Source organism: Puma concolor, chromosome D1, assembly GCF_028749965.1.
Source record: "Puma concolor isolate L17-30 chromosome D1, mPumCon1.1.hap2, whole genome shotgun sequence".
NCBI classification, from domain to species: domain Eukaryota; kingdom Metazoa; phylum Chordata; class Mammalia; order Carnivora; family Felidae; genus Puma; species Puma concolor.
Genome location: NC_141676.1, coordinates 75,698,348 through 75,726,253, shown reverse-complemented (window position 1 = coordinate 75,726,253; position 27,906 = coordinate 75,698,348). Strand labels below are relative to the sequence as shown.

The following is a 27,906-nucleotide window of genomic DNA, read 5'->3' as shown; positions in this document are numbered from 1 at the left end:
GTCTCCCCCAAAAAGCTGTAATTTTCATTTTTTAACTGAGATAGTTGGCTGGACTCCTTTTTAAATGATAAAAGGGGATGCAAAGATTGGATACCAATCTGGGTAATCCGTCATAGGCCAACCAATGAACTCCAAGCTAGGGCTGAGTCAGCAACAACCAAAAACTGAAAAACAGTCTACTTGGAGATCTTTCACTCAGCCCCAGAAAGGTTTTATGACTCTCAGCCCCCTTGTCATCTTCCTTCTTCTCTCCTACTCTTATCCTCTGCCTCTTCCTACCTTTCTTTAGAAAGCAGAGCACCCAGTGAAAGCCAAGGTGGCTGACTTACCTGTAATATGGTAGCTCACTTGGCGATTAATGTCGGAAGTGTCTCTGTCCCATGTGCTGAGCACGGCTACCACCTCTCCAGGAGGGTCGCTCTCCTTCACATTCCCTCGGTACACCTCGTGGGCAAAGACTGGTGCGTTGTCATTTATATCCGTCACCCTGACAGAGACCAAAGCCGTGGATGAAAGAGAGAAGGCCTCTCCCAGGTCGGAGGCCACCACAGAGAAGGTGAAGGCTGGATCTGTCTCGTGATCCAGGTCCTTCAAGGTACTGATCCAGCCTGTGTTGCTGTCAATATTGAAGGCTTCCATTACCTTTTCAGGCTGGGAATCCGAGTGCAGGGAGTAAGTGACCTGCCCATTGGCTCCCCAATCCATGTCGATGGCTCTCACCTGTGTGAGTTTGGTGCCGACAGGCATCCCTTCCATTATGATCGTCTCGTAGCTGGAAGTTTCAAAGACTGGTTTGTTGTCATTCAAATCCAGTACCTTGATATCTACATCTACAGTAAACACAATGTCTACCTTGTCCAGGGGTATGGTGGCTGCTACCTTAAAGTGGAACGCTGGGCTGACTTCATGATCAAGGCGTTTGTCAAGCTTGATTGTGCCTGTTTCCTGCTCTATGACAAAGACACCCCCTTTGTTATTTTCTGGCCGCTCCCCATTAACTGTGCTGAATCTGACACTGTGACTGGGCAAAATTCGCAGTGTGTCCACCGTGCTCCCAATGGCTGTATCTTCTGAAACAGTAAAAGAATATTGAGACTGGGTGAATGAAGGCAAGAATGTTTCAGGGGGCAGGACGTGGATATAGACAGGAATGAGGGAGTGCTTTACTGGAATGCCCCCATCTACTGCTTTGACAAAGAATGACAGCACTGTGTTTTTCAGCTGGTTAAAATTGCCCTTAGTGACCATCCAGCCATTGTCAGGATCGATTTCTAGGAGGTCAGCCACCGACACTGAGGCCTCACTATATAGAGAATAGGTAATCCGTGAATTAGCGCCGTCATCTGGATCCATGGCTTGAACCTGAGTGACCAAATGGCCCCTTCCAACGTCTGCCCTGACGCTGGCTCTGTACTCCACTGTCATGAACTGGGGAGCATTGTCATTTTCATCCACAACAATCACTCTTACAGTGCAAAAAGTCGTTCTCCCTCCACCATCAAGGGCCCTCAAAAAAATACTAATATCTCCTTCCAGAGGGTTCTCCCGGTCAAGCCTTTCTGTTGTGATGACTTGTCCATTGCTGTCTATGAGGAATCGATCCTTAGCAAAGTCATTGATGATGGCATAAGTGATCTGTCCATATGTCCCTGGATCCCCATCTGTAGCTCGAACATGAATTACCTTTGTCCCAGCGGCTGCGTTCTCTCTCACTTCAGCTACGTAGGTGCTTTGGGAAAAGGCAGGGCTGTACAGGTTAGCCCCAAGTACCCTGATATGCACCTGTGCAGTGCTAGTGAACAACCCATCAGACACTGACACGTTGAGACTGTACAGAGGCTCCATTCTCTGTTTCCGGTGGTTGGACAGTGTGATGATGCCACTCTTGCCATCCATCAGAAAGCTCGTCCGGTCATTCCCAGATAAAATGCTATACTCCAAGCGGTCAAAATCAGAGCTGTCTGCATCAGAGGCTTGAACACAGGTTACAAAATGGCCCCGGGGGGCTAATTCACTCACATATGATTCATAAATGAGCTGATTAAAAACGGGAGGGTTGTCATTTATGTCTGAGATATAGATATGAACCAGGACCTCACTGCTCAGTGATGGGAAGCCATTATCTGTTGCTCTGACTTTCAAAGTGCAGTGTTGCACTAACTCGTGGTCCAGCATCCGTGCTGTCAGGATTAAGCCACTTGCACTGTCTATGTGAAAATAATCTGTGCTGTTGTAAGTGTCCTGGACAATCTGATAATGTACCAATTTATTATTTTCCGAGTCTGCATCAGTAGAGACAACTTGCAAAACAGGTGTTCCAATGAGAGATGCTTCTGATAATGTTGTGTTATATGTGGGTTGATCGAAAATAGGGGGGTTGTCATTTACATCATTAACCAGCAAGTCAACGGTGACTTCAGCCCTGGCACCAGTAAGGGCATCACTGGCTCTTACCGTCAACCTGTAAACAGATGTAATTTCATAATCCAAAGGACTAACAACTTTCAGGACCCCGGTGTCAAAGTCAATGTTAAACTGTTTGTAAAGATCCCCATCAATAATGATATATATGATGCCTTGGCCTTCTGGACTGGTGGCATTGATGCTTAGAATGGGGGTATCCATTCTGATGTCTTCGTTGATCGATGCTGTATAAAAGGGCTTATCAAACACAGGCATTGCTTTGTTGACGATTGTGATGGGAAGTTCCACAGATGTGGATAAAGAGGGTTTTCCACCATCTTTGGCTAGGATGGTGACTCCATACTCAATGTTAGACAAGTCAGAGTTGAATGCTTCTTTTAAAATAACATTCCCTGAATTAGGGTTGATCTCAAAGTGGCCATAGTCATCCTGTAGGACATAGGTCACTTCTCCATTTGCACCTTTATCTTTGTCAATGGCTGTCACCTGGTAAATCAGAGTCCCAGGCTCAGCATCAACTTGCACAGCAGCATAGTAAGGGAGGCCCACAAAGACTGGGGAATTATCATTTATGTCTTCAATGTTAACCCTCACCACCACTCTAGCCACACGCAGATGGTCTAGCTCGCGGCTGGCTTCCACCACCAGCTCATATAACTCTTGTTCTTCACGGTCAAAGGGGACTCCGGTGGTCTGAATGACCCCTGAGGTAGATTTTATCTTGAACTTATTTCCTGGGTTTAGGATGCTATATTTTAAGGGCTCATTAAGGCGATTTCCAATGGCATTGACAATAGCAACTTTGGTTATGTTAGTGTTGTTCTCTGAGATCGAGGTCGAGTAAAAGCTTTGTGTAAAGTGGAGGCCACTATCCATGGCTTCTTTAACCAAGATGGTGACCACGGCCGTACTGTAGAACTTTCCATCAGATACTTTAACTATCAACATGTAGTGATCTTTGGAGAGGTTGTTGTTTTTTATGGTGAGTACTCCACTGTTGGAGTCAATTAGAAAATGATCCAAGCTGCCTTCCATTAGGCTATATGTCAGTTCAGGGGGCACCTCGGAGTCAGGATCTGTGGCACTAACTTTCAGAACCTCTACTCCAACATAGGTGGGCAGAAGTAAGATGGTTTCAAACACAGCCTGAGTAAAAACAGGCGGGTTATCGTTCACATCTGTCACCTCTATGTTGACTTCAACAGGACTCTCTGCAGTCAGCTGGGGGCTGCCACTGTCTCTCACATGCACATGAAAATGGAAATGGGCAATAGTTTCATGGTCCAGGTTGGCAATTGTTCTGATTGCACCTGTACTGGAATCCACTGTGAAGAACTTCTTGGCCGTGGACTCCACAATTTGATATACCAGCAGAGCATTCCGGTTGCTGTCAGCATCAGTGGCTCGAATCACCAGTGGGCTGTTATCCAAGCTCCTGACGATGCTATTGACTGGGGCAGCCTCACTTAGGCTGCCTGAATATTGAGAAAAGAGAAACACTGGGGCATTATCATTTTCATCAACAATCTGAATATTGACTGTGGCATTGGAAGCCATGCCTGCCATGTTAGTGGCCTGAATGATGAGCTGATAAGAGGAAGTACGCTCGTAATCCAGTGCCTTCCGGGTGGTGATGACTCCAGAATACGGATTTATGGTAAAGATCCCATCGATGTTTCCATCTTTGACTTCATAAATGAGGGTAGACTGACTGATGGCAGAGATTAAAATGACTGACGTTCCAATATCAACATTTTCATTTACTTCTGCTTGGTAGTCTTTGTGAGTGAACTTGGGGTGAGAATTATCAGACATGGTAACGGAAATGCGCACAATTGCAGTGGCAGACATTGGTGGGGAACCCTGATCTGTGACTTTGACCGACAGTACAAACTGACCCGTCGTTGTCATGTCTGGTTCTTTGGAAACGGTGATGATGCCCAGGACTGGTTCAATCTTAAATGTGTTCCCAGTGTTCCCTGAAATATAGAAATCAATGGGGAAATGGGTTACACGTCATGTTTTGAAGATTAGTTCTTCATCTAAAGTCTACTTTACTGCAACATGGCAAGGGGAAAGCAATTATTTCTATCCATTCCATCTCATTCTGAGATAGAATGAAAGACTTTGCTTTTAGGGGAATTCAAAAGTGACTGAAATAAGTTTTTCAGTAAAATTGTAAATTTCGGGTTGGTATCTTCTTAATCCAGGTTAACAACAACAATACAATACTGTGTACAATGCCACTGTGAGAAAGGCATTTTTACCTAAACCAGTGCCATATTCTGTGTACTATGTAATGAGAAAGATAGTTGTGAGAGTTGTTTCAGAACAGTATACCACAGGCATTTGATTGCAGATTATCCCAAAGATAGGCTTTGCTACATGGAACTGGCATTGTTTCACCCCATCAAAACCAACTTCACTCCAAACACTGCTTTGGTGGGGGGGGGGTCTTTTGTTCAGGCCTGAAGAATTCCTCCTAAGTCCCTGTTTGCTTTGTAAGTTGGGAGGACTTTTTTCTGACTACCCTTCTGTCGTTCACTCCCACACACCCCAAAAGACACACATGCACACACAGACTTAAAACTAGACATAAATTTTAAGGCAGTCCCTCCAATCTGTAACCATCCTAAGTACTGGAGAGGCTTCCAGAGGAGTAGCAAACTGCTGATCACCTGCACCAGCATTAAAACCGAAAACCTGAGGCATCACCCATCTGAAACTGAGAAACTGGTACCCCACTTTGATGTGTCTGGAGTGGGAAGGCTGCGACCCACGACACTCCAGAAGTTGAGAGCCCTGCCTCTGAAACATTGAGTGGTGTGAAATCTGAGGTTGCCGAGGATGAGGATAAGAGAGGAGTAAAGAATGGGGAACGCAAGACTGAAGGATGTCAAGAAGCTGGCTGAAAAGCAGTGGACAGTGTGAAGCAGAATCCTTCAGGGGTGCCTGGGTGGTTCAGTCGGTTGAATGTCCGGCTTTGGCTCAGGTCACGACCTCACGGTTCGTGAGACTGAGCCCTGTGTTGGGTTCTCTGTTGTCGGTGCAGAGCACGCTTTGGATCCTGTCTCCCTCTCTCTCTGCCCCTCACCCGCGTGTGCTCTCTCTCTTACAAATAAATAAACATTAAAAAAAATTAACAAAAAAAGAATCCTTCACCAAGTCGCTTTTTGTTTCTCTCATCAGGCTTTCTGATACTTCTCAAAGAACGCATAGGCCTGCATGTCTAGATTCTTTAAAAACAAAGTTAAAAATTGTGGTTATTCAGTTATACCTGGATTTTTCTTTCTGTTTGAAGTACTGAAGGATGACAGGCATAGAGACAGCTTCAATGTCATTATTATTAAGACAGACTCCTGCATTGGGAGGCACTTACATGTGTCTCCTGAAATATGCAGCAAATACAGTGGTATACATACTTCTTACTACATACTTATTCAATCAACTTCTCTGTGTCTGAGAATAAAACAGTAATGTTCATAAAAAAACTGCTTATTTTTAAAGAAGAAATTTAATAAAGAGGTAAAGGATTTGATGCCAGCCCCCCAAATATGAGTATTTAACAATGTCATCTTTGGTGTCAGCATGATTTTTTTCCTTGTCACCTCTACATGAGCACTTTGTGAGGACGGCATGAAGTTCAAGGATCTCATGAGCAGGCTTCCAAACGTTCAGTAAATAGTGGCATTGAGCGTGAGTCCAACACTTGATTCATAGACCCTTGCAAGGAGGCGGGAATCATTTTGCTTCAGCATCTCAGAGGAGGAAGATGTAGAGGTTGTAGAGATAATGGTCACCAACACTCAGCCCCAAATGACGAATGCAACAGAGCCAAATGTCTCTGTGCTCCTTGATTGTGGACTCCCTCTGTGGAGTCTCCAGCTAAGTCCTCCCTCGCTGTAGGCCCAGCACATTCCTTCATGCCCAGAAAGATATATGGCAGGGATGATGGGGAGCTAGCTTCTGGTCTCGAGTAGAACTTCACAGCCCTGCTGTCCCAGGGCTACTGACCTGCCTGTCACACCTGCCTGGATGCTGTGCTCATTGATCATGTCCAAAGTGGGCTCTCGGTCTCTTACCCTCTTTAACATACTGCCTGCCCATTTTCTTAGAATCCACTTCCTGCTTATTCTCTCCTGCTATCCTCAAATCCTTGGAAACTAACCTCTGCTTGTTTTCTTGGAATCTATAGTTAGTTTCTTGTAGACTTCTGGCAAGTGAGCAAAAGCTGAACTTATCTTACTTACCATTATTTATCTAGCATATGGCACAGTCATGGCACAAAGAAGGTGTTCAATAAATATGTATTAAATGATTGGATGGACAGGTAGAGCTACAAAAGATTTTTAATTCTCTATCTGTATGCATCTTGGGATCCAATATGCCCCCATCACAACTCAATTCTTAGTCTTTGTCTCTCCTGTTTCGAAGCCCACCCATGAGCCACTGTTGCACCAAATAGAAACGTGAGCTAAATTAGAAGTTCTGCACTCAAAGTCCACCTCAGTCCTTTGGGTCAAAATAAAAGCTTCAGTAGTTATTTTAGAAGCCAGACAGGGGATAGGAAGTTTATGGCCCACCAGTAACCAGAGTAAAATCTTGCTTATCTGAGGTTTGTAAGAGAACTTAAGGAAAATGTCCTCTTCCCATAACCACTTTGTCGTTTGCTTCAAAATGTTGGAAGCATCTGGATTTTCCCTCTTTCCTAGCATGATCTGGGAAGGGACTGGCTTGGTCGGGAGCAGTCAGGGGCTAGTGAGGTCTGTCTGTCCATGAAGGAGCCCCATCACCACTTGTGACTTAACTGTGCACACACTGAAATCCTCATCAGCTTCTTACACATACAATCGGGGGTCATTGTTTGAGATTCCATTTTTTGAGATACCAATCATTCCTATGGGTTTTTGGAAAATTCAACTTTTCTCTATAAAAGATGTTTTAAGGAAATAACTTCTCTATTTTTAACCTACTGTTATAGGAATGATGGAATCCCTTGTCTATGCACAGCACCAGGCTGTAGCGTGTGGCTGCTGAAAGATAAGGAAAGCAGTCTTGTCAGCCCGATGGGAAATGACTCTTGGTTTAGAAATTATCTGCCTCTCTAAGACAGTATAAGTAGTAGCCTTAATGACAAATACAAAAAGCAAGTAGACACCATAGACGACACTTAGAAAATGTTAAGTAAAAAAAACAGAAGTAGGACTCCATACCTCAATGATCACAATGATATGAAACGATGCATATGCATGGGTGAATACCGGGGAAAGGAAGCTATATATCAGATTAGGAAAAAAAAAAACCGTAGAAAGACTAAAGAGTTGTTGGATCAGGCGACACTTTCTGTGACGTTATTTAAATATTTGTGTCTTTAAAAAGAAGTTGCCCTATATTATTTGTGGAACTAGAAGAACGAAGATTATATAATCAAATAATTAAACGTTCTTGGGGTAAACAACAGATGCACCATAGCATCTAAAAGAAAAGTGCTGGTCAGGCTTTACGTTAGCAGGAAATTCCATAAAAATCTAGAAAAACTATTGGTGAAGTTGCTTGGGGCACCTGGAGTTGTGAACCAATGTATTTTATTTCTTCATTTTATTATTTTTTTTGTATAGAGCTTAGCTTAGACTCCTATAAAATGTGGGTGCCTAATACAGGAAACCGTTTTAGATTAGCATTGGATGCAGTGGCTTTTTTAAAAAAAGAAGACTGTTGGCTTTTCTTTTTCTAATATTTTTTAGCCCCAAACTGTCGTCCTAGCATTCATATTTTAATTCAACCACTCACAAAAATGCTCCACATTTAAATCACGGGAAAGAAGCTTTTCCAGCGCTGGCATAAAAAGAGACAGCATTTGGCTTTTATGCACGACAGACATAATGTTGTAGAACATTTTGGAAATATGTGGCTTGAATATTCAAAGAACGACAGAAGAGGGGAAAGGAAAATAGAACAGGTAAGAGATATTTGTAATTTTTAGGCTCATAGTCCTATCCCTTGCTTGGATTCTCCTCTCCTCTGTCAGAAGTGTTTTCTTCCTTTCTCTATCTTCAAACCATCAGTGAACTATGGTCTTGCCTTATAGATGGTCAAATTGACTTTAAAAATCTCAGATTTAAGGGGCGCCTAGGTAGCTGAACCGGTTAAGCATCCAACTCTTGATTTCGGCTCAGGTCATGATTTCACAGTTCGTGAGATCAAGCCCCGTGTTGGGCTCTGCATTGACAGAGCGAAGCCTGCTTGGGATTCTCACTCTCTCTGCACCCCTGCTCCCCCGCACGCGCGCTCTCTCTCTCTCTCTCTCTCTCTCAAAATAAATAAATAAACAAACTTTAAAAAACGTTAAAAATCTCAAATTTCACAAAATTTGAGCCTGTATTTATTTATCTGTCCAGTTAAGTGGACATTTCAGTGCCTACGACCTACTGCGCTACTCTTGATTCCCCTCGGGTGAAGTTAATTTTTGCAAACAGTGGGGGTGTAGGTATTTTTGAAGCCCACCGCTTGCCCACTGACAAGTAAACAAAGACTTGTGGGATCCAATTCATAGGACAGCCTGGCAGCCCTCAAAAGGTGGAAGGCTTTGGTTATTTTAGTCCAAGGCCATGGCTTGTCGACCCATCAGTGAAAGTCACTGAGTTCACCACTCATTTCTTCTCTCCCTTTCATTCCAGAAAAATCTGAGAATCACACAGTAAGAGGGAACTCTCTCCTCACCATCAGTGATGGAAAACATATTACAGGAATGCCAAGAATTCTATACAGCATCATCACGCAAATCGGGCAGTTGCTTGGCCAAGAAATTCTTTGGGAGACATTCCAGTGGTAACGATGTGAATTTCACATGGTGATCAACACTACGGAGGGGCAAATGCCATGCATTATGTTACAATCTGTGCAACAGCTCTCACCTGCTTCTATGGTATATATGAGTTCTGCATTTTCCCCTTTGTCTTTGTCCAGAGCCGTCACCTGCAGAACAGCTGATCCCAGAGCAGCCGATTCAAATACAGATGCTTCATACAGTGGGTTGGTAAAATAAGGACTGTGATCATTAGCATCTTCCACATTCACAATGACTCGGGCCAAGTTTCTTCGATAAGGAAACTCCTGATCTCTGACCTTCAGGCAAAATACAAGAAGCAGCAGGACTAAAATCTTAAATTGCAAGGAAGTCACATGGCTATATCTGTGGTAAATACCAAAGGAGGTCACTCACACCAAGTGCTTGATGCAATCCCGGGCACACAGTAGGTGCTCAGTAAATGATGGTATATCAAGTGAGGACACTAACTGCGAACAAATTGAGAGTAAGGGCCCCATCCATTTTATCGCTCAGCATTCTGACTGACCTACGGTCCATCCTCAGTCTGTGTGTGTGTGGAGCTGATGCCTGAGCATCACCGACACAGCACTGTTCTCTGCACCACCTCCCACCGCCACTACCCCCTTATTTGTGTATATATAGCTGCTAATGGAATGGCAGACAGGGGCTCTTCTGAGAGGGAAACAAAAAAGTTTAATGAAAGAATTAACAAATGCAAAGCAGGCACTGGCATTTATTCATTCATTCAACAAACATTTATTGTCACCTATTATCTGTCAAGTCCTGGCTTCACTCTCTCCTGACTTCAGCAGCGATTCAGATTTGGTCCTTGCCCTCAAGAAGCTAACAGGATCATAGAAATCAGTAAGCAGGTGTAAGGCCTGGTGGTAAGTGCCAGAATGGGAGTGAGGAGTAAGAAGAAGTTAAGGTGGCATTCAGCTTCTTGGAAGAGGTTAACAAAAGCAAGTGCGAGTGGTAAAAGGGGGGCGTGGGCCACCACATATTTCAGGCAAGAGCCAACCAATGCCAAGGCCCAAGACCGAGGGGGAGCCCTGATTCCCAGGAAGATGAACCAAATCCTCCTAAAATGTGAGAACCCCCCCCCCCGCCTTGTGACTTCACCAAGGAAACTTGCCTGACCGCTTCAAAGTTTCCCCTGCTTTGCATATGCCAGGAGCTTGCAAATAATCAATTCTTTAGCCCTAACCACATGATTTTGCTATAATTTGCTGTAGCACTAATCAAATGTGTGCCTTCCATTTGTTCAATTATAGACTCCATAACTTCAGAGGGATGTGAAGAAATTAGAAAATAGACCGAAGAGAGCCATCAAAGGGAAAGGGCTTTTCAGAAATAGTACCTAGAAGGAACAAGCAAAATGACTTAAAATGGCTTTGCTGGGAGAAAGGCAGCACAAAGGACATGTTTGCTCTAAATAATCAATTACAGAAATGATAAATGATACAGGGTGACCAAACTGAATTTTGAGTTTGTTAAGGAAAGAATGAACAGAAATGACTTGACTAGTGAGAATGGAGTTAGTCGTTGGCGTGAGGTTTCTGCCCCTGAGTAAAACACATGCAGAAGCACTCCAGTGAATGTGCTCAATTTTCCTGTCTGTAGACCGGCCCCCTACACCCAAGGACAGAGCTGAGCTCTGTATATGAAGATTATTGGAATCTAGGTCTGTTCCAGTGGAACATCCAGTGGAACGTGTCTCTTGTATCCTCAGTGCCTAGAGCAGGGCTTGGTACACAGTAGGTGCTGGAGAAATATCTGTTGAATGAATGAGGGTGGATCTGATGGTCTCTATGAGTCCCTCTTCTTCGGCCCCTGGTGTCACAGCTGGAAACCACAGCCAAGGGCATGGCATTCCAGCTTCCTCTTGCCCAAGGGGGTTTCCAGACTTGGGAAGGAAGAGTAGCACTCAGTGGAACATCACCTTCAGCTGCTAGGACACTGGTAGCGTCTTAGTGTGTTTGAAAGCCAGTCAGTACACAAAATTTAGTCTGTGTCTTCCTACTGGTCTTAAGGAACTCAGGGGGTCTGTTAGGCAGTAGCTGTGCAATGCAATGGCCCACAGGCACTTGGGTGGTCAAAGGGACAGATTTTAGGCCATAAGCTAATCAAGGACGTTTCTCTTCATCTCTACTTCCCACTTATGTGAACTCGAGCAACTCCACTTTAAAATTAAAGCAACTTCCATCCACATAATTCGGAGGCCCCATGAACCCCACCTCAGACCTAACTAACACTCTCTGCAGGCTTCGGAGTGTTTTGAGATCTCTCTTGGGTGCCAGTATTCACTGGTCCAATGCCTGTGCAGTAGGTAATGACTCAGTTCCCTACATGCCTCCCAGGACTGAGCACTGCACAGGGTGAGTAAATGATCACCCTTGAATTAACTTCTCAAGGAACTTCTGTTAAACTTATCCACAAAAATCTTCTGGATGCAAACCAACATCATAGCCTGGGAGATTTACAGAAACATGGCCTGTTCCTTCCTTCCCAAGTCAGCCTGTCAGCAGCATTTCCTGGGAAGCCACTGTCTGAAGAACTCATCTAATGTTTCAGTTTGGCAAAAGTGTCGAGTCACTCGGTAACAATAGCCAATTCCTCATTGAAAAAAAAAAAAAAGCAAAAAAGGAATGCAGCCCTGCTGTGAAAAGACCAAATGTACTACTACTTACAAAACGTAAGGGCCCTGTACTCCTGAAGACCAAGGAATGTGTCTTGAACGGTCAACGACTCTGTTAGGAGAGCAAATCAGCAGTTTGGTCCTACCATTATGTTGAGGATGTGCTTGTCCTGGGCCTCATGGTCCAGCCTCTCGGCCGTGTAGAGCACACCGGTGCTGGGGTCAATCCGGAATTTTCTCATACTGACAGAGTCAATGCTGCTGTGGACAGTGTAGCTCAGCTTGTGTTTCTCGTCTCTATCGGTGGCTTCAATCTGCAGTATCTCTGTATCTGGAAGCACGTCCTCGGAAATTGTCACATCGTAATTCGGCTGAGAGAATTCTGGGCCATTATCATTATTATCCAGCACTTTGATAAATACCTATAGTTAAAAGAAGACAGGAGTGATGACTAATGCCAATTCACTCATTGCTAATAAAGAGGCCCCCTCCCACCCCCCTCCCTCCGTGTCCTTGGAGCCCAGCTTCTAGCAGCTCTCTCAATATGTAGGAAGATCTCATATGAAAACACTCTGTAATTAGAGGTTGACAATAAACCAGTGGTTCACATTAGCAGGAACATAAACTATGAGCTAATCAATATTCTCACTATTAATTGAACAGCTGAGACAGCCCCCTGGGGGTGATAATTCCACAGGCCTATTTGAGGCACAATGTAAGAGATCACAAGGTGACCTTAGTTTGTTAAGTTCCTGTTGTCTTAAGTTCTGTTATGAGCTCCTCCGGGTGGAGGTGCAGTGGAAGCAGTGACAGGGTGGGAAGAGTAACAAAGAGGCAGAAGAAGGGGAGGCGTGGACACAGATGCGGCATCCTCAGAGCAGTCAGAACTCCTCAGCTGCAGGGGCCCCACACAGTGGCTCTCCTTCAGATGGGAGGGGTCTCGCGAAGAACACTGCATGGATGGCAGCTGAAACAGGAAGTCCCCGGGTTGTTTTCTTTTGCCAGGCACTTCATTATAAAACATTTCAGGCAGACATAAGTAAGAAACAGCAATAAAAGAGCTAGGTCATAGATTAATGAACCCTCACATATTTATAGCTCGGCTTTGACCGTGATCAATTTATGGCTCATCTTGTTTCCTATATATAGCGGTTCACCTCCATCTGCTCCCCATATTAGTGGGAAGCAAATCCCATAATTTCAGTATGTAACTCCGAAAGACAGGGATCCTTAAAATAAACACACACACTACCATCACTGCCCTTAAACAGAGAAAACAAGGATTCCTTAATATTAAATATTCAGGGTGTTTATGCTTCTATAATTTTTTACTGTGTCATGTATGTTTACAAACGTATTTTAAAACATCAGACTATTCAGATAAGGTCCAAACATTGCCGTTGGTTGGTATGCCCTTTAATTATCTTTTTTCTTTAAGTTTATTTATTTATTTATTTAGAGAGAGCGCATACACGGGGGGAGGGGCAGAGAGAGAGGGAGACAGAGAATCCCAAGTAGGCTGCGCACTGTCAGCGTAGAGCCCTATGCAGGGCTTGATCCCACGAACCATGAGATCATGACCTGAGCTGAGATCAAGAATTGATCCACTTAACTGCAGGTGCCCTTAATTATCTTTTAATGTATAGATTCTCCTTCTGTCTCCTTTTATTTCCTTGCAATTTTTATATTATATTGTTTTATATTATATCATTGCTCGTGGTGGTAAGTAAACTCCACCATTTTCTCTTTAATTCCCACAGGTTGAATTTTGCTCATTGCTTCCCCTTGGTTTTGTTCTCCATGTGCCTCTGTTCCCTGTATTTCTTATAAACTGATAGTGTGATCTAGGAGATTTGGTAAGATTCATGCTCAATTTCCTTTTCCTTCTTTTTTTTTTTTTTTTTTTTTTTTTACATCTGGATATATATTGTAGTTCTGTCTGCAATACCTAGTTCTCACTCTTGTTACGTGGCATTGGCAACCCCTGATGATCATTACATAGATGGCATTTATTCATTAAAAATACAAAATGGTAAGGTTTTAATTCTATGGTTTATTCCTCATTTATTAGCTAGAATAGTTCTAAAAAGAAACTTCTCTCCAAATACTTCGTTACTCTGAAGGACAATTCAGATAGTGAAGTCATAATGAATACTTAATTCTTTCCCTTTATTTATCATCTCAAAATGATAGTTTGTTCTTCAGCTCTTCCCAAAGTGACCAACGAAGCATTTTTTCTCGAGTGTCAGTACGAGCTCATGAATTTAATCACAGCTGATGTTTCTGTCCATTGCAGTTATTATACTTATTGATGAACAAATGGCCCTTCCTCGGCCAATGGGAGCCTCTTCAAGTTGGCTCATGAGATCTTTTGACACAATCCTAGTAGTCTTTGATAGCTTCTTTGCTTTCTAATAATTTTTACTGGTGATTTTTTTCCAGGGTCACCTTGTACATTTTCTGACCTAGTCCTGTAATATCTATTTCTCCAAAAAACAATGATATCTTTTTAGTTAGAAGTGGTGCTAGGAATGATCATTGCTGTTGGATTTACTATTGTGTTTAGTTTGCTTCAATGGACAGAGTCAGCGAGAGTTTTTTGCTGTTGATAATTATTTCATGAGTTCATACTGACACATCCAATTCAAAATTAGGGCATCAAGGTTTTTACTTAATCTCATTCTTTTTATATCTGTATCCCAGGCTAAGACCCTATGTTGAAATTTCTCATGCTCAAAGACATCATCACAATTACTCAGTTTTATATGAAATACATGCACACAAGTCTCAGAATAACAATAACAACTTTGGTGCTGTAATTCTATTACAACTATGATCATTCAAAAACAACTTAATATTATTTTTAGTTCCTTTGATTTTGAGATTTATCCCACTAGGATAAATTAGGATATACAGTCAAATTAGTATGTTTAAAGCACAGAAGAGCTCTTCTCTGTGTAGATATGCCACCAACACATTTAAGTTTATTGGCTTTCATTTTTTACTTTAAAATTTTAAACTTGTCTTAACATTTAATTTTGTTTTTATATTACATGTAAAAGTACCACTGTCAAATTTACAAAAAAGGTATAGTCAAAGTAGTTTAGCTTCTCTTTCCCCTTCACCCTATTCCCTTCTTCTCCTACAGGTAATGATTTTTTAAAGATTAATGTTACATTTTATCCATCTCTTTTGTTAACATAAACATTATTGTATACAGCTCCCCCCCCCCCCCGGCCACCTCACCTCATGCTCTTTAACTTAACATCATATCAATGATTCTCAACTGGGGATAACTTTGTCCCTAAGGGGATATTTGGCAATATCTGGAGATATTTTTCATTGTTACAACTGGGTGTTGGGGTGTTCCTGGAATCTAGTGGGTAGGGGGGCAGGGATGATGCTAAACACCCTACAATGCACAGGACTGTCCCCTGCAACAAAGAACTACCTGAACCAAAATGTCAACAGTGTTGCTGTTGAGAAACTGAATTCATCATATTCCAAAGACAATCCACAGCAATATAGAGATACTCTTCCAATGGGTAGATGGATCACAGTTAATTCAACCATTCCTCTATCGATGTGCATGTCAGGTGTTTCCAATTTTCACCCTTAGAAAAAATGCGCCATCAAGAGCCTTGTGTCCAGGTCTTTTTATTTTTTTGCTACCATATATATTTGAGTCCCTAGAATTCTGAGTGCTGGATCAAAGGATAAGTGCTTATATAGTTTTGTTCGTTATTTCCTTATTCCTCTTCCCAAAAAATTTATTAATTTGCATTCCCATAGCAATATATACGAATGAATGTCTTCCACAGCTTTGCCAACAAAGTATGTACTCTAACTTTTGAATCTTTTGCCAATCTGATAGATAAGAAATAGCATTTCAGTGTACTTTTAATTTGCCTTTCACTTATTATGAGCGAGGATGGGCATCTTTTCATATGCTTAAGAGTCATTTGCGTTTCTTTTTATGTGAAAATTATTTATATCAGCTCATTCCTTATGAGTTAGATGGTCTTTTCCTTCTTTATTTTTGGTAGCATGGTGATATAAATTGCAAATATGATTTCAATTTTGTTATTTAACTTTATTTTGCTATGGTGATTTTTTTCCATGCAAAAGCTTTTATTTTTATTTTTATGAAATTGAAAACATCAGTCTTTTCCCTTATTGTTACCGGATGCTAAGTCATAGTTTAGAATACTTATATTTTTCAGGTTATAGGTGAATACACTCATTTTTTAAAAATAGCATTTACACGTACCCTTTTCTTACATTTACATCTCTACTCCATTTGGAATTTTTCCTATATTATGTGAGAAATGGATTGAATTTCATTTTTTTCTACAGGGTTCTCCATTTACTTCAATGCTTTTTACAAAACTCAAATTCCACTGATTTGAGAGGCCACCTTTATTGTATGCTAAGTTTACATACGCACATGATATATTTCTGAATTTTCTATTTTGTTCAATTGGTTTCTTTGTCTTTTCATATGTCAATATAAAAATGTTTTAATTAAAAAGGCTTTATAGTGTGTTTTAATTGCAAAAATTAGCCCCTTTGTTCTTTTCAAGGAGTTTCCAGGCCAGGCTTGTTTGTTGTTCTTCAAAATGAACTTTATAATCAGCTTGTATAACAACTGACAAAAAATTGATAGCCTTTTAGATTGGATTACGGTGAGAGTATAGTTTAACTACATGAGACCTAATTCCTTTCTGATGGAGTCGTCCTATACAAGGACATAGTTTCTTTTTCCATTTGTTCAGACCTACCATTTTATTTTTCAGGGAGTTTTAGCTTTCCTCAAATAGATTTTAAACACTTTTTGGGGCGCCTGGGTGGCTCAGTGGGTTAAGCATCTGACTTGGACTCAGGTCATGATCTCACAGTCTGTGAGTGTGAGCCCTGCGTTGGGCTCTGTGCTTGACAACATAGAGCCCGGGACCTGCTTCAGATTCTGTCTTCCTCTCTCTCTGCCCCTCCCCCACTCACACTCTGTCTCTCTCTCTCTGGCAAAAATGAATAAAACATTAAACAAAACACACTTTTTAAAGTTTATGCATGTGCTATATCCTAAGTGGGGTCTTCGTTTCCATTTTATCTTTTCCCTTTTATTTTTTTTGCTATTTACGCTATTGATTTGTATGCCGAATTTATAATCTGTTATTTTACTAAAGTTTCCTATCATTTGCAGCTTTTCTATGTACTCCTTTGAACTTTACAGATGCATAATTATACTACATGCAAATGGAGAGATAGTTTTACTTTTTTCTTTTTTTTTTTCTGTTTAAATACACTTTAATATATACTGTTGATTCATTAACATTAACTCATAGCCAACAGCACTATAACTCAGGCCTGAATGAATCTCATGGAACACACATATTTTGTCTATAAGGCACATCAGCATGTCCTTCTTGCACTTGGGAACACTGAATTGCATTTCAGTCCTACACTGAGGGATCTTTTAAACAGTGAGATTGCTGACAAAGAACACAAGAATGCAAAAAATGTGGCACTAAATAGATTGCAAAAAGGACACTTGTATAGAGTACAAGAGCTCAAACAGGAAGGCAGAGCATCACTCTGTTCAACCATAGCAGGGAAAATATTTTGCTGCTCTGTGCATGTCCAGGAATGACCACAAAGGTGCTGAGAATATTGACTTGGGGATTATAGATAAATATCAGAGATCATCAGGGTATACCCAGCATTTAGCTCAGGGCTGGACACAATGAATTGCAGTTACTCAATAAATGTCATAGTTAAATGTTTAGTATCTTTGTACACAGAGTTTAGACATATGTGATACCACAGATTTTAGTCTCTTCGGCCATGATCCAGGTAAAACGATGATTATAAAGATGATGATCATAATGTTAAGAGCATAATTTAACAATAACAACAATGACAACAGTAAAACCACTGGACATAGTAATAATGTTAATAGTAGCAGTAACTAGATCAATGACCATATATTTCCTTATATTTTTCTAGTACTTTAAAAAAGCTTCTTTATCTTTGTTGGGTTTTCTTGAATTTGCAGACCGTCTTAATTATCAAAAGCACCCGAACGCATATATCCAAAATATGCAAATGCCAAGGAGTCCATGTTGAAGCATTACATTTGTTCTACCGTTTCCTTTTTATAACACCACTTGCTTTATCTTACCTATTTGCATTGGTTAATACTTTTAGCACAAGTTAAATAGTATTGGAGCGGGTGACATTCCTGTCTTATTCCTGACTAATGGGAATGCTTTTACATATGCAGGCATTTGGCTGCATTCTAGAAAATTATTTACTTTTTAAAATGTGGTCAGACCACGGCTATTCTTATAAGCAGCTGCATTGTCACTCATGTTGACGCACATGTGCTTTTTCTTTTCTGAGGAAGAGAAAAGGGCAGTGCAACGGCCTCTGTGCCCAGAAGACTTGCCCAGTGAGTGAGCCTGACATGGGAACAAGATTTGCTTGCAGTTTATGGTTAAAAAAAAGGGCTAAGAAGTGTGCCTGTGAGTTTTAGGTATTGTTTTATCTCCACTGTATTTGGAAGGTCATACTAGATTCTTTGAATGCCAATTCTTTCCTTTAAAAAGTTCAAGTTAACTTAGTCAAGATGCTACAATATTTGTGTGCACAGAAGCAGTTATATTAACGGGATAAAAAAGCCTTTCCAGCCAGCAAGGCTGCCCTGACCTTCATGAAGTTTCAAAGTTGATGTGCTCCTGAAAAGCTTGCCTCTTTCTGCTTGCTTTGTCTTGTGCCTAATCTACAGTCAGAACAAGTGTTTCTCTGTAAAAGACTTCCTTCTCCTCGTTTGCTTTTTATTTCCCACAGTTGGGGCCATTTGTGAGCTCCTGAACTAACAAACAAAGCAAAGTAACTCTCAAAGATGTTGTGCTCAAAATGGTAATTGAAAGGCCTAAAGAAGTATAATGGAATCAAAGCAGGAGGAAACCTGAATGTAGGAAGTCTCTTCAGCGCTGGATCCAATGGTGCCTACCACAAACACTTCGGGTTTTGCAAGCTCATCTAAGCTAAGTCTGGGTACGTGCCAAGCCTGGCTTTACAAAGGCTCATGGCATGAAGTGTCCTTGGGGTGAGTTACAGGGGAAGGCCTCGGTCTTTCATTAGAATCAATTAAGTCCCAAAGTATTGACACTCTGTTCCGCCTCTGTTGGCATTTTGAAACCATATTTAAAATATTCTATGGTTGTGATTTCAAGGGTAATGCTCCTTGGATTCTCCCCAAGCTTACAAGTTTTATTTTTGGATGTGTAAGTAAAAAAAAAAAAAAAAAAATCATGTCAGTTTATGTTAAACCTGTATCATATTTGTTTCTTAACCTTTATCGTCTCTAGTTTATTGATGGGAAAAATGTGAATCAGAGAAGTTAAGGGGTGTGCCCAAAGTGACAACGGCAAGGCCAAACTCAAACTAGGTCATATGGAGCCAAGTTCTACATTCATTCCATTATGCCATCTCCATGTGCACTGAAATTATATACACACTAATTATAAATGCACCTAATATACGTGAACAAGTGCGTGTGTACATAGCACGTACCTTGTTATACCGAAATCCTAACTGACACAATAGACAACAGACGTGACCGCTGTCATTTCAGGAACATTATTCTAAGCAGAAAGTTCCCTGCTGCCTTTAAAACTGGAATCCATTTTCAAAAATCGATTCACTCACAAATTGTTAGGCATGGATCTATTACAAACAATGAAGTTTTACCATTATTATTGTTTTTTTAATAGGAAATCCTACCTCAGAGTTGGTTTGCTGCTTTATTTTATCTCTATATAATTGTATTAGTTCCAGCATTTTCCTAACCTAACTACAGAAGGAAGTTTGGGGCTACTTTCTTTTTCACCTGCTAAGAGGGAGAAGGTGCTGAGGAAGATAAAAACTCCTGACAAAGGAAGAGATCCTTGGGAGTTCCTTGAACTAGGGAATCATGGAACAGCTTTAGCAAAAGTGATTTCTTCTGGAACACCTGGGTGGCTCAGTCGGTTAAGTGTACGACTTCAGCTCAGGTCATGATCTCGTGGTTCGTGGGTTCAAGCCCTGTGTTGGGCTTTGTGCTGACAGCTCAGAGTCTGGGGCCTGCTTCAGATTCTGTGTCTCCCTCTCTCTCTGCCCCTCCCCTCCTCGCATTCTGTCACCTTCTCTCTTGAAAAATTTTAAGAGAAAAAAAAAAGTGATTTGTTCTTACCCTCACCTGCCTTTAAGCAGGTGCAAAGGTGGAAGGAAAGGAGAAGACACAGTCTAAATCTTGAAGATAAAGTCTGCTTTTTGAAGAAGAAGGCCAGTGAGGAATTTCCAGCACATGGCTTAAAGACAAAAGAAGAATGGACTCCTCAAGGCTGTGAAGGGCAAGGTTAACCTGAAGAATGCAGGTCCCAGACCTCTTAGCCCCAGTGAATACACTCTCTTTGGCAGAAAGCCTTTGTGGCTAATTAACTCAACTAACTGCCTTTGTGGGGCCTAAGAATTTTGGAGATTATCTGAAAGAGATTTTTAATCTCAGGTTTGGCTGTGGAGCATATGAATACAAGCTGATTTTCATATGTTTATAAATCAAAGTAGGACTTGAATAAGAAAAGCATATTAAAATCACAAAAGCACACATCATGAGTCTCTGAATCAAATCAATGTAATTTTTAGATTATTATTTGGGCATGAATATCTCTGCTGTCTTTCATGAATAACAATGAAAGCCACATGCACAATATTTTATAGTTATCAGGTATAGTATTCCAATTTTAAGTTGAGGATGAGACTACTAATAAAACTTGCATGAGCCCAGCACATCACAGATCTGAAAATATCTCAAAAGATCTTATTTTATTCTTACACCAACTCATGAAGTAGGTAAAGTAGTATCCCCATTATACAGAAAAAATTGAGTCTCGCAGAGAGAGAACTACCTTCTATTTGGTAACATAGACAGGAATTGGTTAAGTGCTGACTTGAACTTGGGTCACCTGATTCAAGGTCAGTATTCCCTCCTTTATACCAAATGCTTCCTCTAGTGAATTGTATATTCTGTATATATAGATGTGTAGGGTGGAGTTTCTAAGATATATCTGATCTTGAGAAGGAAAAAGTGGGTTTGGACCTCTTTACCTGTGTACACCCAAGGTGTCCACCTAAGCAATCTGTGTGAGTTTTTTACTAGAAAAATAAGTGTGATGGTAATATTTGATGTAACTACTCCCAGTAAGACAAGGAAATGAAACTTAAGAATGAAGCTTGTTAAGTCTTATTATGCAAATGGCAGGCATTATATATTACTACATATTTCTATCCATTGATCCTTTGGAAGAGTCATGCTCTAGACTTTCTTAAATTTGCTGTGAAGATGCAGTAGCTCATATGGGTTGCATAGAGGTATGGGGAAAGTTGTGAAAACCCATAATTTCTCCTCCTTGGTGATGTGCGCCCCTGTGGCCCATAAACTCAGCCGCTTGAGTGGAGGCTATAAGGAGGTTGGGGTATTTTGCTCCATGCCCAGGATGTATGGCTGGCTCTGAGACATTCTAATGGCCACAGATGGCACTATGTTCCCCAGGCAGCCATCTTAAGAAGTGCCCTCCTCAGGGGCACCTGGGTGGCTCACTCAGTTAAGCATCCACATCTTGATTTCTGCTCAGGTCGTGATCTCACGGTTCACGGGATCGAGCCCTGTGATGGGCTTGGCGCCGATGGTGCCGATAGCGTGGATCCTGCTTGGGATTCTCTCTCTCTCCTCTCTCTGCTTCTCCCCCACTTGTATACACGCACTCTCTCTCTCTCAAAGGTAGATAAATAAACCTATTTAAAAAAAAGTATTCCCCTCATAATTAGCAGAGCCAGGTAAGTTTCTCTTCCTGCAAAAATTTAGCAAAGGTAGCAAAGACTTAGCCTTGCCTTTGAGAAGGTGGCACAGGGCAGTGGTTGAGAAAGCAGGCTCTGGAATCCAACTACTTATGTCTGAACTCTGCCCTACTCGAGTTACAAAACCCTGCTTTGCCTTTCCCACAAAATAGTTTCCTATTTCTATTTCCTATTTCTAACATAACAAATTACCACAAACTTGGCTTAAAACGACACGCATTTATTACCTCCTCGCTCTGTAAGTCAGTAGTTGGGAGTATAGCATGGCTCACCTGTGTTTTCTACTTAGAGTCTCACAAAGCCAAAATCAAGGGGTCAGCAGGGCTGTGTTCCTTTCCAGAAACTCTGGGGGTGAATCCGCTCCAGGCTCATTTAGATTGTTAATGAAATTTAGTTCCCTGAGGTTCTAGGCCCGGGGTCCCCGTTTCCTTGTGGGCTGTCAGCTGGAGCACCTCTTAGCACCTCAAGGCTGCCTGCGTTCCTTGTCACACCGCCCCCTCTGTACCTGAACTAGTGACGATGTTTCCAATCATCTCACATTTGGAATCTCTGACATCCCCTCTGGCCGCCTCTCTTCCCATTCCAGCTGGAGAAAGTCACCTGCTTACAGGCTCATTTAGGATATCTGAATCTTTGCAACGTGAAATCCACAGGACCATTTTATATATTTTCTATTCTGTACTCACGCTAGGGGATCTCAGTGAGGAAAAGGATGTTTATTTGCCACCAGATATTGTAGCTCTGAGGCACAAGAATCCTACAAGTTGGGACAACAGAACAAAACTGAAGATGAAGGAAGAGTTTTCATGTAGACACGGAGATCCCCGAGGCTCTGATTTGTGTGACATTTGTGAAGTGAAATTCAACATGTTGTTTCTGGCTGATTTGAAGCCCTTGTCATGGATATTTTATGATTCCAAAGGAACAAAGTAGAGGAAAGTTCCCAAAGGGAAACTGGACAGGTGTTTTGGGGCTACAAAACATTTACTTAGTTATATGGTGAAGGGTGTCTGTTTGATGGTGGAATCATTAAGTTGCCTAGGGTCATGGGTTGGAACGCGCTTTGGTGGTTTCTAAAAGAGATTTAGAATGCCTTTTCTTTACAAAATAATCTTTTTGTAAACATGTCCTTGATACAGAGGGCTTGGATTAGTTGAGAGAACCTCTTTTCTCTCTATTGTCGGAGGGGCTGTGGCAAAGAGAAGCAGAGGCCTGGATTGACAGGGGCTCTGGGGGGGGGTTGGTACTTAGGCCTGAACGCAGCCTTATGGACAGAGTAATGGTTTTCTGGTGGTAATACTGATCGTGCACAAGTTTATACCTTGGAAACGGTTAGTTCTCACTTACTGAGAAGGTCATGGCCCTGGAGACACAGAGTGGCTTTGAAGCTTTTGAAACAAAATCTCCTGATACCCTTCGTCAACCTACTTAGTTTGGCCTTGCCAAGGGAAACATCTAAGTTCACCTGGATTTTCCACCTCTTCCCAACTGCTCTGGAGAGAGGTCTAATTCCACATTAGGCTGATAGAAAATCAACCAAAGCAGAACTTGAACAATGTGTACATTCAGAATCTTATAATGTACGCTTTCAAGTTAGTTTTTAAAAAGGGTGTGCACATCAGTCATCTGGTTTTAAAACTCTGAGTCACCGTGACCTCAGGCATCTAGCACACCTCCTAGCACATGGTGTGAACCCAAGAAATATTTGCGGAATACATACTGTTAAATGATTTCTCGTCTGGTCCTAAAAAAATTCTACAAGAAAAGCCTCACTGATAATTTTTTTGTTTTTCTGGTTACCATGAATCAGTTCTGTGCTTTGAAGATCCAGCATACCTGCCATGTAGGCCCCGCTGAATATGTTACCACCTGCTATCCATTCACTCATTTTAAACATACTTAATGTGTATCTGTAACATTCTAGGCACACTGAATTGCCATTTAATCCAATTGTTATAAAACCCTGGAAAAAAGTATGGAAATGAATATGGTTCCATGCTTTCTTTGTATTTTACTCAAATTGTTCTTGTATTTTTAAGTGATGCCAAGAAGTTGAGGTTGGCTTTGCTAAGGAATGGCTAATTTAAAAAGTGAATTAGCAATAAAGACTTAGAAATATTGCAAGTGGGTTGTTTTGTATCAGTCTTTGGGGCTTGCTTTTAGATTGTGTGATTCCCATAGGATCTCAACCATGGTGTCCTTTCCAGGAATCTGTATTTTAGTCTTGAAAATACTCTGGGGGCACCTGGGTGGCTCAGTAGGTTGATCATCTGACTTTGGCTCAGGTCATGATCTCGTGGTTCATGGGCTCGAGCCCTGTGTTGGACTCTGTGCTGACAGCTCAGAGCCTGGAACCTGCTTCAGATTCTGTGTCTCCCTCTCTCTCTGCCCTTCCCCCACTCACACTCTGTGTCTCTCTCCCCCTCCTCCCCCCAAAATTTTAAAAATAAAAAAAAAAAGAAAATACTCTGAAGCAGTACAGATTTAAGTAGGTGGCCGTAGAATTTATCGTCCCAACTGAGGCAATTTAAGAGTGAATGGGAGTTACACCAGTGTAACAGGTGTAAATGGGTCTCTCTCAGGCAATTAGGGTATTATGGTCATCCTAGGGAAAGACACAGGTTGAAGGATTAGGAGTCACCACACATGGCTGCCCTGTCATGTGCATGTCATGTCCCCTTTCTGGGTTTCAGTTTATTTGAGTGAAAAGGAAAAGGTAAAGTAAAAAAGTAAAAAGTAAAGATGAACTCTCGTGTTTCTTTAAAATTCCACCATTTTATGATTATGAACAGCGTCAAAGGAGAAAGTCTCATACTATTTTTGAAACCAATTCAAACAAAGAGGCAGTGCATGAAATAATCCTCCTTTCTCCTTTTTAAAACTACATAGTTACAAGAATTTAAACCATGTTTTTTTAAATTTATTTTGAGAGAGAGAGAGAGAGAGAGAGAGAGAGAAAGTGTGCAAGAGAGTAGGGGAGGGGCAGAGGGGGAGAGAGAGAGAGAGAGAGAGAGAGAGAGAGAGAGAGAGAGAGAATCCCAAGCAGGCTGTCAGTGCAGAGCCCAATGGGGGGCTTGAACCCATGAACCATGTGATCATAACCTGGGCTGAAATCAAGAGCTGTCCATTTAACCAGCTGAGCCACCCAGGCACCCCAAGCTTACAACAAGTTTTAAACCAATCAACATTTGCTTACTTTAGGGTTGGCAAAAATTTCATCTTCACTTCCTGAACCTTTGTGTTGAGGAGTCTCAGGGCACATTTGGGCTGAGCCGGAAAAAGGACCTTGATTAACTAGTGATGGCCTCTGGGGTCATGAGAACAGGAGACAGAAGTAAGGAGAATGGAAAGATTTTAGGATATGCGTGTGGGCCAGTCCTCTGCCATAACTAGCCTAAGGTCTCCGATGCTAAAACAGAACCAAAAAAATCCTCTCATATTTAGGGTAAATCTGCCCCATATTGATATCTAACATCGTGTTAGTCTCACCCACATATGTTCTCCTCCTCCTTGCTCTCAAGGCCCTTTCATAAACACTCACATACCAGAGTTCAAGCAATGGTCCTCATCCCCAGCTGCTAACAAGCAGGATCATGCAGGATCTCTGAGGGTGTGGCCCAGGCTTCAGTGGTTTCAACACCCTGGGCCCCCACAACCAGCGCACCTTACTGTGCGGCCAGGATAAGGGACCAATGGCATAGAGGCTAGAACAAGAGATGGGAGGCAGGGAATCTAACTCTCAGTCCTTGTTCTCAAGTAAGGCTGTGGATATATCACTCATCTTAGTTTGTGAAATGAATTTGGACTCTTAGGTGCCTCTAGCTCTAACTCTCTGAGACCGACACGTGAAAAGGTGAAGAATATAATGATGTGTTGACTCAGACAATATACATGCCCTCTTTCTTGTAAATTCAAGGACAGCTGACTTTGTTGTCAAAGAGAGAAATCTACAGTAAATGATCAGGAAGCAAATACATATCCCTCTTCCATGCATGAACAGTCACAATCTCTTGAAGGAGATGGCTAAGTTATACAATACCATTGATACAATCTTTTTGCTAGGTTGTTCTCTCAGACGATTGTTTTAAATTTTTTTTTTTTCAATGTTTATTTATTTTTGGGACAGAGAGAGACAGAGCATGAACGGGGGAGGAGCAGAGAGAGGGAGACACAGAATCGGAAACAGGCTCCAGGCTCTGAGCCATCAGCCCAGAGCCTGATGCGGGGCTCGAACTCACGGACCGCGAGATCGTGACCTGGCTGAAGTCGGACGCTTAACCGACTGCGCCACCCAGGCGCCCCTCAGACGATTGTTTTAAATACGGTAGAAATCCGTGGACATAATTTACTACTTTCAACACATTGTCTAATCACTTGCACCACTGACTTTAGCAGATCGTTTGGCATTCTCACCATTTAGTAATTTGACATCTTACCTGAGTGACAGCAACATTTGTCCCATCGGTGACTTCCACACTCATATTATAGATGGACCTCTGCTCCGCATCCAAAGGTTTGGCAATGACAATGGTCCCAACACCCTTCTCTGCGTCAAAAGAGCTGTCAAAATTCCCCCCTGATGATTTCACAAAAACAACATGAAATTAGCATATCTGAGAAGTTATTACGTCTATTGAAGCATATAGCTTTAAAGGGAACTCTTATATAGAAATATTTTTTGACAGGCATCCCTCTGGCTCAGTTTTGTACATCTTAAATGGGACCTCTATTTCCAACTTAATTTATATTACAAAACACAGCCTCTTCAATGCATAACAAATGTCACAAAAAAGAATGTATTGCAAAGAAAAACCTCAGCACTAATGTTACAGAAGTGAAGCATAAACTGAGTCAGTAAAATATTTAGAAAACTGCAGGCCTTCCAACCCCCTGTGGCTATGGCTTCTATGCTAAGGATTTGTAGACCTTTCTGCTTTTCTAAAGTAGATTAAATTCTAAGTAAACAAATAGTTCAATTATTAACAACACTACGTAGACACTCTTGAATCTATTTTAGGATTGATGGTAAACTCTGGTTGGTAGAGTTCAGATCCCCTCCATTAGATGTCAGAAATAAAATTATAAATACTAGAAAATAAGAAAAAGCCAAAAAATTGAGTTTCATATAAAAATTCTATATCTGTAAGTTGGGATATTTACAGAAAAATTGTCTTTTGCCATCCTGACAGTGCAAATTATTTTTCTCCCCAAAAGGTAGAAAGTTTATGGGACATTTACAAAATGAAATCTGGAAGGAAGTAGAAGAAAACATCAGCTTATGTGACATCAACTTATGAAACAATCAGTGTGAAAGTTTAAAAAACTTTCCTTCCCTCTCTGTTGGACTAGGAATACCTGATAATGTGCTAAGACAACACAGGCCTTTTTAAAATTACTGTAGCTGTTTTCATCTCTGTGAACTAAAATGTGATTTATGATTTTTCCCCAAATGAAAGTTGTTGTTGTTTTAAGGAGGAGAGAAGATAATGGTACAAACGTTGGATGGATTTTAATTAAATATCACTATATGTTCACAAGCTCCATTTATTTCAGTCTGAAATTCCATGATGTCAATTACTTTTGTTCTTGGACAGTAATTTTATTTAGCCATAGCACACGGGGCGATTCACTTACTGAATTTCATATTTTAGAAAAGAAATCTTGGGTTCTCTTCCATTCAACATACTTTACATTTCATTTTGCTGGTCAGTGAACAATACCGTATACAATATCTATGATATTACAATTCCAAATGAGTGGATGAGTTAAGGGAAAGGAGAATTTTACCTGAATTAGTAGAATTTGATATACAGTGACACAGAATAAATCACATGGTTTACTAAAAAAAAAAAACCCTGGTCATATATATTTCAATACTTATTGCTTGCAGCTGTCATATACACTTAGGATTACTTAATTGCTAGAGAGAACATAATTGCCCTTGACATTTAATTAAAGTTATGGAGATACAGGGGACCACAGAATTGCTTGGAGATGATATATTTTTCAAAAATTTCATCTAAAAAGAGACTCATCTTCCAATTAATATCTTTAATTGATTTACTGAGGAGCACTCCAAAAAAAAAAAAAAATCTTTTGAAGAACAGGAGAAGGA

At 41.2% G+C, this 27,906-nt stretch overlaps 1 protein-coding gene across 4 annotated transcripts in view; it reads right to left on the bottom strand.

The window, feature by feature from the left end:
- FAT3 (FAT atypical cadherin 3) overlaps positions 1-27,906 on the bottom strand; it is a 674,764-nt gene that overhangs the window by 93,017 nt on the left and 553,841 nt on the right. For all 4 annotated transcript variants that reach the window (XM_086678557.1, XM_086678555.1, XM_086678554.1 and 1 more), the window contains 4 exons: positions 26,228-26,367; positions 12,038-12,313; positions 9,339-9,549; positions 330-4,403 (listed from right to left, as the gene is read on the bottom strand). In XM_086678557.1, coding sequence (XP_086534683.1) covers positions 330-4,403; positions 9,339-9,549; positions 12,038-12,313; positions 26,228-26,367 — 4,701 coding nt within the window. The remainder of the gene's footprint in view (positions 1-329; positions 4,404-9,338; positions 9,550-12,037; positions 12,314-26,227; positions 26,368-27,906) is intronic.